The 13,230-nt window shown below is 35.4% G+C and overlaps 1 protein-coding gene across 3 annotated transcripts in view; it reads right to left on the bottom strand.

Moving 5' to 3' along the window:
* Dpyd (dihydropyrimidine dehydrogenase) overlaps positions 1-13,230 on the bottom strand; it is a 706,501-nt gene that overhangs the window by 384,983 nt on the left and 308,288 nt on the right. For all 3 annotated transcript variants that reach the window (XM_048352019.1, XM_048352018.1, XM_048352017.1), the window contains exon 11: positions 12,081-12,265. In XM_048352019.1, the coding sequence (XP_048207976.1) occupies positions 12,081-12,265 (185 nt within the window). The remainder of the gene's footprint in view (positions 1-12,080; positions 12,266-13,230) is intronic.

The raw sequence follows: 13,230 nt of genomic DNA on the forward strand, positions 1-13,230 counted from the left end.
AGCACATGTTTTCTCTCACATGCAGAAGCTAGATCTAAAATATACTAGGGCATGATAAATTATACAGGACTCTAGGCAGTCACACACAAACAGTGAGACTAAAGGAGAATACTCTTAGAGGAGAAATGTAAAGGCATATTTTCTGTGAACATTTAAAATATCATTTATTAAAATGAATTCCAGAAAATGGCAACATTTTTGCTTTTATTTTGGTGTTATTGTTTGCTTTTCCTTGTCAATTTTTTGTCTTTTTTTGTAGAGGTAAGAGAATATAACAGAAATGGAGGGAGGAAGGGTGAACAAATGCAGGCATGGTGGCTCAGTAGACACTATGTGAGAAATGAACTATGCAACTCATGGGCAGAGACAGGAGGGAACTGGGAGAAAGCAAAGGAAAGAGTAACATTGTCCAAGAAAAGAAAAAGAAATGTATTCATTACCTAACTTATGAAATGGTAACCACTCTGCACAATACATTAGTAATAAAATTATAATTAATAAAATTATATTTATATTTTTAAGAAGTTTAGGGCTTGAGCTAGGAAATTCACTACTAGGATTATAATGCTCTGTCTCAGAGCCTTTAGTAAGGAAACCCCCAAAGCTATACAATATTTCTACAGGTCCCATGTCAGAATTAGAGAGTAGTTAAGACAGGACATGAAACATAGTCTAATAACTTTGAGCCTTTAATTACATCACTCAAATCAGATATTTTTTAGTGCAATCAGTTATAGCTTAAGATGTCATTTTTCCAACTCACTGAATGCCTAGAAAGATACAGTTTGACTCCAAATTTCCAGTTTGGTTAGTGTGTATTTTTATTTTCCTCCAGCAAACTAACCTAATGTTTTTTTTTTTCTTCTTGTAATTTGTTTTACTGTGATACTCTCATTAACCCAACAGAGCTCCAGGCACCAGAGCACTGCAAATTTGGCATGGGATCTAGAATATTTACAGCTCCCTTGGACTGCAATGGGTAACATTTTCAATACACCATCAAAACACACCAAAGTTAGGTTCCCTATGGCATGGGTCAGACTTTTCACATCTGATTATTTTTTTTCTACCTCTTCCAATCTTGAGTTCTCTGTGCCTGAAGTGGCAATCTATTGCTGTATTGGTAAGGAAATATTTTGCTTTTATAAAGACAATTTCATTTTAAATTACTTTCCAGGTCATATGCTGCCATGTAATAAAAGTTTGGAACCTTATACAAAGCCAATAAAAGGCATTACAATTACTTATTGGTCATGGAATTTTTCTCCCTATCACCAGCCAGATAGCTTTTCTTTGATAGCTCCATTATGTATAGGTTTCTTCCTCATTTTTTTCCCTTTCTGCAAACTACAGACACCCTCATGGAAAAAAGCAAAAACATCTCATCCATGTAACAAGAAGCTTCATCTTAATATATTGAAAATGTCTCAAGTCACTGATTACCCCACATATACCAACAAATATATATATATATATATATATATATATATTGTTCTGCAGCAAGGACCATTCTATGTCTACTTATAAACAATGGAGATACACCCCGTACATTGCCCTTACCATATGGAAATTTGACATTCTTACTCACCATTGGAAGAAATAAAACTGAGATCATATAAGTTTCCAATACTAATTCAGTCTCAAAAGAAAAATCTCAATTTCCAGTGAGACTAGACTGAAGTCACCTCAGTGGTGTGATCCTAACAAGTGGAAAACTGAGTATGAAACCACATTTAGCCATGACGTCCTTCAATATTATTTTCTTGGAGGCTATTACTATCTCCAACGAAATCCATTATGATTTAAAACTGTCTTTTTATTGATAGTCATTGTTTTGCAACCTGACAGTGACTGATGAGTCATATAAAACTTCTCTTAAAATAATTAAAGACTCTGCAATAGATCTTAAATGGAAGGAACACTTTTTAAAATAAGTCTCAAGATCTTAATCCAGCTGTAATTTCCAAAGCTTTACCTTTCCTCTCGGAAAGGGTTTGCAGAGGAAGCAGCTCTATGGATAAGACTGTTTTTTATCTGAAGCAGTAGAAGATTCAGATACTAATATGACATCAATAGTGCTTATTTTAAGGCAATATTTTTTAATTCTTTAAGTGCAAGAAGCAATTGTTGTCAGCTGTCAATCATGAAACCACAAAATAAAGTCCTTTGCCTGGCCAGGAGATTTGCAATTATACTGATGCTGGTAAACTAACCACCAAATTATAGCCTTTTCTCCTGCCTCACCCAGATTTCACAGGGGCTGCACACCCAAATAAATGCCTCGTGGCTACCCATTCATCTAACAGCTGGAAAGATGACACTTGACATTTGGAAACTTTGCTGTGAAGATTGCCGGCAGGCTTTCCCATTAGCTTCCTGGTGAGACTGTAAGGTCGAATAAGCTGCCTCAAAACCTGCAAAGGGTAACGGAAATACTCTAATATTAAGCCGGTGCAATTTAAATTTCTAATTTTCAAATCATAGTTCTTTAGAGATAGACCCCACTTGTATTAGTTAGGGCAAAAGAATGTCTTTGAAGGTCTTAACATTATATTTTAAGCAATGATAACAGGTGTCTTACTTGAAAGGTAGGACAGAAGATCTTCCAACAGAGACTTAGAAATAGAGACATTCTTGTGAGGCTGTTTTCTAAAATCTCTCTCATATTTTTCATCATTCCAACTTTGTCCTAAGGACAAATATTTAACATGAATCACAGTTACTGCTATTCTTTGATTTCTGTTAACATGAATTATGAAGATAGCCTTACAATTCTTACAATCTAGAAGTGGGGCCTCATTTTGAAAATTAGTGAGCCCAATATAAGACTAAAAGAGTAAATGCACTACTATTAAGAAAATTCTGACATTTTTCTACATCTTCCAGGTATACATTTGTAACCATTACTAAGTATCAGAAAGTTCTAATAGCTATTCTTCAAATATGTTAGGAAACAAAACGTCTTCACAGACTCACAAATGCTAAGAATGGTAAGAAGTAAAATATTTCACTTATTGGTATGAACGCCAATAATTTACTTAGATTTGGTCATGTGATCTCTATGAGTCTTCTTATTATTTGTGTGTATGTTCTTGTTAGTATTCCTCACATGAAACATGGATAATAAATAGTACTCTGTAAATGTTCTGTCTCATGTACAGATGTAGATGAAATCAATAGTATGATTAAAAATAAAACCGAAATTTCTAAAAAAAAATATGTAAAAAGGCATTAAGGAAAAAGCCAGTGACGTGAGTGACCGAATTTTCAGTTTTGAATTAATCATCGGTTGTGAATAGAAGCACTTCTGTCAGTCAAGTTAGTAACGCTGGAGTGTATCTTATTAGCAATTGTGACAGATAAAGATCCACACGCATGATATGCCCCACACCATAAATAAGCACAGGTATAAACCTACTTCTTCCAGGCCATACTCTGGCAAAATCTACCAAAAGTGAGGGCAGTTTCCAGTAACAAAATGAAACACTTAGAAATGATAGGACTTCTTTGTCTTCAAACTAAAATCTAAGTACCATTCTATACCTATTTAACAGTAGTCTATGGCTTGCATCTGTCTCGACTAGGTACTGAAATCACAAATTCTTTTCACATAGCCTATTGAACTGCCATCAGATGGTAATGACTTTCTGTCACTCTTGACCTGGGGCAGATTTGAACTAGTGACCAAGAGGTGAAAGGCTCTGTATCTCATTACCAATCCCCTGAGACACCTGCTTCTCTCAACAACCAGCAATTGTTTTGTGCCTCAATCAAACTAGAAGCAAATACATAAAAACCCGAGGCAGGAGAAAAGTAGGTCACCACTACAAGGAATGTATGATAGATTTAAAGAACTCATGCACTTATTTCCAAGTACACCCATAAACTATGCACAATTGAGCAGAATTATTTCATTATAACACTCATTAAACTATCTTCAAAGTTTTACTGGGATGCTGATTATTGTGTAACTAAATATTCAGTGTCTCCTGAAGTCACTTTGACATATAGCATTCTACTTTTTTTCAATGTATAATGCTTTAAAGCTTAGGGCATCTGTCCTTATTCATGTGTTTAATTTATATAGGATGAATTTCACATGGAAGAAAATGATTTCTTTTCCTTCTAGCTTTAAAAAGAAGTTCTATACAAATTATTTCCTTTATCTGGATTCCTAACAACTCTAGTTAATATTTATTATTCTATAAGTAACTCTCATCTATCATCTTTTGACATTTATGTTTCCATCACTATGATTGCTTTTTATATAGCAGGAACATGTAAATGTTGTGGGTGACAATTTGTAATAAATATGGTGGTTTTAAAACAATACATCTAAGAGATAGTTGCAAATTTGAAACAGAATTATTATTAGCAGTAGTAATGGTGGTGGTGGTGGTGGTATCCGTTTGAATAAGGTCTCACTATGTAGACGAGACTGGCTTTAACTTGTGATCCTACTGCCTCAGCCTCCTGAGTTCTAGGATTATAATCATGGGTCTCCATGCTCACCTTGAAAGAGAATTCTCAGGAAATGGTTCTTGGTATCAACAACAACAACAAAAATCACTCTACTGATTTAATTAAACCAGGGAGCTTTGAGATTATTATTTCAGTGTAGACTGGATTTACGTGACACATCGACACAGATGCCCTGTGTTTATAAAAGCTCCTTCTCCAAACCACAATGTCTAATCCAAAGAAGAAGTGCTTCTGGTCTTGGATTATCTATCTCCAAATCTGTTTCTCCGTGACAGGATGTAAACATAACCATATTATAGAGCTTTGTTTTTTCTCTGCACTATTTTGTTTGCAAATAAATCTTTGGAACAAAGTAAGTGCTCAGCTTTCTGAAGTCTTTGTACATTAATAATACTTCCCTTTAATGATTTTATTAGGAAGGACCTGACTGAGGCCTTAGGCTCTTAACCAAGTTGGTTTCAACTAACAAGCTAACAACTAATCCTTCCCCTCCCTTTCCAGGAGGTACGCAGAGTACTTGGCCAGGATGTGTTGAATCTGCCTATGCACTGGGAGTCCGCAGGAGTCTATGAACTTTCTGCATTCCCAGAAATATTATATGGTTATCACGTTTACAATGTTTGGTCTTAAGCCTGTCAATGTGGGTTATAAATGTGAATCAATATTAGATAAATTAATGAGTATGTAAATTTTAGAAGAGAGGGAGCTGCTTCTATGAACATTAAGTTGAATGTTTTCAAAAGTACATAATAATGGTCAGGTACAAAAACAAGTGCTGTGAAGTGTGGATGATAATGATGGCAAGACAACCATTCAGAAACCCAGATACTGCTTTGCCCAGCTTTGAAATATCTTACTCTTCTCTTCCAAACAAAACCAGGTAGAGCAGGGAATAATTTATGATGATGTATAGGTAAGCTACACTTAGGCAACTATTTTATTCAAATGACCTTGATCCTACATTTTAAAGAATGAGAAAATGTCTAAATGCTGTAAAGTAAAACAATATCCATAAAAAGATGCACATTCTTTTTCTTATTTCCATCTTAACATTTTCTGTTTAAGCAAGTAGCCACTGAGTTTGGGTTTCATAAAATAAGGAAGATTTTATGTGCTTTGGTGTTTTTAAAGAAAGGTTCTGGATTTGTGCAATTTAAATTATCAGTGGATATTCTGTATTTATTTATGTAATTAAAATATTTTATTCTGCATTAACAGATCTAGTTCTCTAGTCAGATATCTAATTTTTCCTCTCTTTGAGCTCCCTGAAAATTCCAAAATGTGACATGTTCATATTCTTAAAATATGTCCACTTGATCATTCTGATTAAGGTATATAATTACAGACCTGAATTACACAAAGAATACTACCTTTAATCACAGTCTTCTAATTTCTACACAGGCAAAGTTCTAATGCAAGTTAAAAATTATCATCTATCCATCTGTTCTTACAATGTAGAAGTTTGTGGAAATTTTTTAAACTTTTATTTGCTTACTTTTTAAAAATTATCTTTAAGTAGTTGCACAAAGGGTTTCAAGACAATATGTCAGTACAGTACTTCTAGAACAATGTTACCCCTTTCATCATTTGTCTAATTCATTTGTATATTTTAAAACTGTCCTACAAGCATTGTAAAGGGCTGTGTGAAGGATTGCTGCTACTTGGCAAGGATAGCAATTCAGAATTGAAAAGTGCCAGGGAAACAGTTGAATAAAGGGAGAATAACAGTCCTGCATGAGTTCAAATCCCAGCATCTTCACTGATAAGATAGTGACTTTCACCAAGTTTATTCATTTTCATCTCTATTTGAAAAATCTGGGAAACAAAGAGCAAGAATTTCATTGTGCAGGGTCATTGCAGTACAAGGAAAGGATAATGGAGAATAAATATTGAACAAATTGTAGCTTTGTTTTGCTTTTGTTGTTGTTACAGTGATTGGCAAGTGAATACACAATGTTAGGCTAAGAGGAGGGTAAAATGAAGAGCTATGTTTTTCATGACCCTTTGCCAGTGATTCTTGGTAACAGTGACTCTAAGTGACTATATATACAAATATAAATAAATAGGTATATATATATATATTTACTGGTATGGCAAACTTAAATATCATTATCTCATAGCACTTATTTACCTCTAACTTTTTAAGGGGAATATTTTAATGTTAAGTTAAATAATTGATATAAATAATTTCTCCTTATCATGAGTTTTGAGTTACATTTTCCCTGTGTGGTATTCTCAACTTAATCCTTGATATTTAGAATTTATTATTCAAATAAGAAAAATCTTCTTCAAATATGCCTGGACAATTCCTATATGAGGAAAACTCAAATATGCCTGGACACCACTATATCACACTGTTATACACAATGAGTTACTGAAGAGTATATTTATTTTATGATAGACAAATAGATAGATATTACTATCCTGAAACAGTTCATACAATCAAAAACAGGGCAGAGTGTAAGTGCCTCTGCTCATTATGAAATTTAAAAAAAATTTAAATATGGTGTATTTCAGTTACTTGCTTCTTATTTATTTGTTTATTTATTTATTTATTTATTTATTTATTTATTTATTTATTTATTTATTGTGTGCCTGTACTTGGGTTTTACTCTGGAAACATATTCTTACTTGAGTTTTTTTTTTCATTGAAGGTGTTGTGCTACCACTTGACCCACATTTCTACTTCCAGCTTTTTTGCCACTTAATTTAAGAATCTCATGGCTTTTCTATCAAAAGCTGGCTTTGAACCTCCATATTCAGATCTCAGCTTCCTGAGTAGCTGTGATTACATGTATGAACAACCAGGATTCAGCTAATGTCCGTGGTTTTTCTTTTTAGTATTTTTTTTAGAAAACGACATGTACTATTATAAACAATATCTTTTAAGGAGGAAAATGCTGATACACTGGAAAATGACTTTTTCACATTAACACATCTGTTTCTCACTATAGGTTGTTTGTTTTTAAATTTAATTTTATTGTCAACATGATGTACAGAGGGATTACAGGTACATATGTAAGGTAGTGAGTACATTTTTTGTGAACTTGTTACCTCCTCCCTCATTTTTCTTGTACCTTCCCTCCTCCTCAACCCCCTTCCAAGTTGTACAGTTAGCTTACAACATATTGTCTTGTATCACTGTTGCACTGGTTCGCCCTTTGTCCTTTGTGTCACCATTTTGATGTTCCCTTTCCCTTCCCTAAGTCACTATGCTTTATATGCAAATAATTTCTACTCTGTCCATAGATTAAATTTAAAGTGTAATCTAGAATATCTTCATGCTTTTGTAGTCCTAACATAACTACTGATCTTACCTCACACTTTTGCTCCCTATTCTTTATGTTCAGGGCCTCCCTATCCACTCTGTTGCATTAGGGGAAATGAGTAGAAACTGCTGCGCAGGTGCACAGTGCACATAAAAAGCAGGCAAGAACTTGGTGTCATCTTAGGAAGGCCATCTTTCCTAGGAATAGAAGGAAGCTGCACAGCCAAGGTGCCCTGCGCTGGACAGAGGTCTGGATTTCATTCAGTAACTCCATTTGTCTAGAAACTCTGTGAGCAGTGCTCAACCTATGAAATCTTACCCAGCAACACACATTCCATTCCAAATATTCTAGTTACTCAGTATCCTTCCACTATTGCCTTCTCGTCCTTTACGTGTACCTTTTGTGATGTTTTCCTTGATTCTACATCTTGACACTCACATGACACAGTATCAATCATTATCTCTTCATGCCACCTCAAGGTCTTTACATTTTTAATAATTATGCATTTGTGTTACTTTAGATTTACATTTACCCAAGGATTCTTTACTGCATTGTGACACCTTAATGGCAAGTTTTATGTTTTAATTCACATTTACCAACCTAGTGATTAGTGCTATCTGTAAAAGCTAGCACTTTAAACTATTTTTATTGAATGAATGAGTGAAAGAATGGTTCATGCATTAATGACTTCATAGAGAAATAGAATCAATGCATAGGGATAAGTGAATAAATAAATGCTTTTACAATTATCTGAAAGAGCTCATTGCAGTCATCACCTGTTATAATTGTAAACTTTGGGATTTGATTTGATAATTAAAAAATTATATAGTGTAATTGTTCAATTTTAATCATCTAAATCCTCCCCCCCAAGTAACTCATTAAACAATATAAACAACAAATATTTATAGGGTGGGTCATGTACTAATAATAGCTTTCCATAACTTCTCTCATATAATCTTTCCCCTAACCCAATAGGAGATCTACTCCAATCATCACCATTTATTTAGTAAATAATAAATAATACATAAATTTAAAAAGACTATGTCCTTGAGAGATGAATATCTTGCCCAAGGTCAAATTAAAGTGTTGAAATTGGATCTTAAATTCAGTCTTCAATTCACATGCCAAATTTATAACCACTGTGTTAATCTCTCTTCATTTATTCATTGAGACCCAATGTCAAGTGTTGGGCCCAACAGCTGGTACTCAATAAGTGGTAATTGAGCAAATTAACTAATGAAAGTTAAGCAAAGCTCTCTTCAGACATCTGTGGGAATTACTGAAATCTCCAAGATATCTTTAAATAATATTTGCCTAAATATGTATATTACAAACATTCTAAATGTCCAGCTGCATAGATTTGAAGCATCAATTCATGCTCTAATGTGTTTATTAAATAATTGTACATATACTCAGTGGTTCGCTTTCTGCCAGACTAAAGTAAGAAATAAGACAATGTTAAAAGTCTTCATTTAGATACAATTCATGGAATATAGAAATTTTTCTAAATTAATATATTTCCAAGAAAACACTTGATAATGCTCTAATCATTGTACAACAAACCTTTTAGTTCTAACTCACATTAAAATTCATTCAAAATGAATTATACCCAAATATTTTCACTACTTAAAGAATGAATGTATCCTACTTCAGAGGATATAGCAATAAGCAAGCATGGATACTAATATGTGTGAAGAACGATGAATAATCAGGCCTCAGTCAAAGAACACAAAGGAAAGCAGTGTCACCAACCATTGAGGAGGCAGAGCAGATATGGATGGACAGGTGGGATCTAGGCAGATAAAATAGGTGGAGCAGGTGAAAGAGCCAACTTGGGGACAAACCTTGGTGTGTTGTGGGGAAATTCATTGGCATGACAAACTAAGCAGTACAAACAGAAGTTACCAATGATAAAAGGAGAGGAAACCCTGCATTCTAGACAGAGGACTCTAGATGCAGGCTGGGGCCTTGCATTATGCAGGGGAAAAGGGAAGAGAGTCACTTTGAAGATAGGCCAGACTACAGAGTGACAGTATGGAAGGGACAATCTCACTCTGTCATTGTGTCCTTTTAGCCTCACTACTGTTAGCACTTAGCATCGAACACCCAAGCAGAAAGGTGGAAATACTGCTTTGTTTGAGAGAGATTCTATCTTTTAGCTCAGCTGCATCAAAATTGCAATTCTACACTTTGTTTGATATATCTGAAGAAAGATCTTTTTCTGTTTTATTAGTACATATCAATTGTTGAAATCTCTGGAGATGCTATCCCTTCCTTCTCTTTATAACCAAGCACCTCAAACTCATCAAACGTGCAATGAAATTCTTTCTTGCTTAGTATATCCAACAGTCTCTTTGACTCACTACCACATAGCTGTTCTCACTGTTCTAATGACTTCCTTCTGACAACAGACTTCTACCTTCTACTTGCTTTCTTTTGTGTAAGAGAAACTGCTCATCAGTCACTTGAAGCTTTGTGGGCCATCTTGTTTTGTGTACATTCAAAAATGTTTGGCCCCACTTTTGGGTATCTATCCAAAAGACCACAAACATAATCACACTAAGACCACCAGCACAACAATGTTCATCGCAGCTCAATTTGTCATAACTAGAATCTGGAACCAACCCAGATGCCCCTCAGTAGAAGAATGGATCAGGAAAATGTGGTATATATACACAATGGAATTGTATGCCTCTATCAGAAAGAATGACATTGCCCAATTTGTAAGGAAATAGAAGGACTTGGAAAAAGTTATACTAAGTAAAGTGAGCCAGACCCAAAGAAACATGAACTCTATGGTCTCCCTTATAGGGAATAATTAGCACAGGTTTAGGCAAGTCACAGCAGAGGATCACAGGAGCCCAATAGCTATACCCTTATGAACACATAAGATGATGCTAAGTGAAATGAACTCCATGTTATGGAAACGATTGTTATATCACAGTTGTAACTACTTTCAACGTGCCACATGTAACTGTAGCCTCTATTGTTGATGATCTTCTTGTATCACCTTCCTGTGGTTATACCTACACTTTCTCTGTATCTTATCTGAATATATTGGAAACCGGGTATACTGGTATTAGAACTAGGAAATTGGAAGCAAATACCAAAATCGAGAGACACAGGGTAAAATAAGACAAACAACCACAAAAGCAATACTTGCAAAACTGTTTGGTGTAAATACTTGCAAAACTTATGGGGGGGGGAGGGAAAGGAGGAGTGGGGAGGGGGGAATGAGGGATGAGGTGACAAACAGTACAAGAAATGTATCCAATGCCTAATGTATGAAACTGTAACCTCTCTGTAATTCAGTTTGATACTAAATATATATATAAAGAAATAAAAAACGTTTGGCCATTATTTTTTATTTTCTTTTTGATGACTAGTCATTTGAGCTAGTAACATATCTCCTTCTCTATACTAACAGAAACACCTGGAACAGAAAAGTTAAGAGTCCTCTTCTCAATCTTTATCTGGGTACAATTGCTCAAGCAGTCATTGCAAACTTGCCTGGGAATCTCAGGTTGAGTGGATCATTGTTCTAGGTGACCGGTGATAGAGATGACTGGAGGCTTAGAAGAGTAGGAAGGAAGGAGTTACATAGGAAGTAAGATACCAGGCATCCATACACAATTAGAGAGTAGTAATAGGTTCTAGGTAGGGAAAAACAATTCATAACATAACAACTTATTATATATTTGATGAAGAACCGGAGAAAAGAACTTGAATGTATAGACCGAAAAGTTTTTGGTGTTTAGATGATCATTACAAACATAGAGACTATTTCTTATCACACCATGGCCTATCAAAGTTGATAAATGTGGTATGTGCTATCTTTGAAAAATATTTCCAACACAACTAGGCTAAGAACTTCATGGCATTCCACACACAGAAATGAATTTTTCAATCATCTCAGTACTGTTACTAGCATTTCTTCTTGTTTAAAATTGTATCCAAGTAAATGCTCATGGACATGGCCAATGTGTTTTTTGATATATTCTATAGAATATTCTATAACTGGGGGCTGGGGATATGGCCTAGTGGCAAGAATGCCTGCCTCATATACATGAGGCCCTGGGTTCGATTCTCCAGCACCACATATACAGAAAATGGCCAGAAGTGGCGCTGTGGCTCAAATGGCAGAGTGCTAGCCTTGAGCAAAAAGAAGCCAGGGACAGTGCTGAGGCCCTGAGTCCAAGCCCCAGGACTGGCCAAAAAAAAAAAAAAAAAAAAAAAAGAATATTATATAACTGGGTATCAAATGGAAGTTTATAAAAGTACTTGCTTATCTATTGGCAAAAAATAACTGAACTTGATGGACAAGCCTACCTGTATATATTTGTGGATGTGCCAAGAAGCTTGCTTTCCATCATTAACTGACTCCACTGTAGTGTTAGCCACACCAACAATATCACCTCCTGCAAACACCCATGCTTCACTGGTTTGCAGGGTTTCTGGATCCACTTCTGGGAGACCCCATCGGTTAAATTTTATTGGATACAAGGCTTGTCTGACTGGAAAAGAAAAGAAATACAACAGGGAATGACTAATCTGTGTATCACAGAAAAAGAAGTCAAAATTAAGAAAACAATATGATCAATTACTGTTCTTTATTTAAAATATGTTGTGGGCTGGAAATGTGGCTTAGTGGTATAGTGCTTGCCTAGTGTGCATGAAGCCCTGGGTTCTATTCCCCAGTACCAAATACACAGAAAAAGCTGGAAGTGGTGCTGTGGATCAAGTGGTAGAGTGCTAGCCTTGAGCAAAAGAGGAAGCTTAGGGATAGTGCACAGGCCGTGAGTTCAAGACCCAGGACTGGAAAAGAATGTTAAAGTTATTGTAAAGTTGATATACAAAGAGGTTACACTTATGTAAGTCAGGTAATGAGTACATTCTTTTTAAACCATGTCATTCCTTCCCTTTCTCTCTCCCAGTTTTTCCTTCCCATTCCCACTGACTAGTTGTATAGGTCATTTTCCACATAGCATCTACTAATTCCAACTGCTGTATTTGTTCACCCTGGTCCCATTGTTTCTATGCCTTCCCCACTCTCTCAAAGACAAACTAACAAACAAGATGAAACGAAAATACAACACAAGCAACAACTAAATTCTTACTTCCATTCCTTGGAGTTAATTTTGGTAAACATTATGATCATATGCACATACTCTTTTTTTTTTTTTTGCCAGTGCTGGGGCTTGGACTCAGGGCCTGAGCACTGTTTCTGACTTTTTTTTTCCCTCAAGGCTAGCACTCTACCTCTTGAGCCATAGTGCCACTTTTGGCTTTTTCTGTTTGTGTAGTATTGAAGAATCAAACCCAGGGCTTCATGCATGCTAGGCAAGCACTCTACTCCTAAGCCACATTCCCAGCCCCTGCATAAAGATATTGAGTCTTTGTGATCTGCTCCTATGGAACATGGTTATTGAGCAGTCGTCTTCTCTCCTAAGAATATCCTCCTTTGATCTCACTGTGTGAA

This window comes from Perognathus longimembris, chromosome 7 (genome assembly GCF_023159225.1).
Source record: "Perognathus longimembris pacificus isolate PPM17 chromosome 7, ASM2315922v1, whole genome shotgun sequence".
NCBI lineage: Eukaryota > Metazoa > Chordata > Mammalia > Rodentia > Heteromyidae > Perognathus > Perognathus longimembris.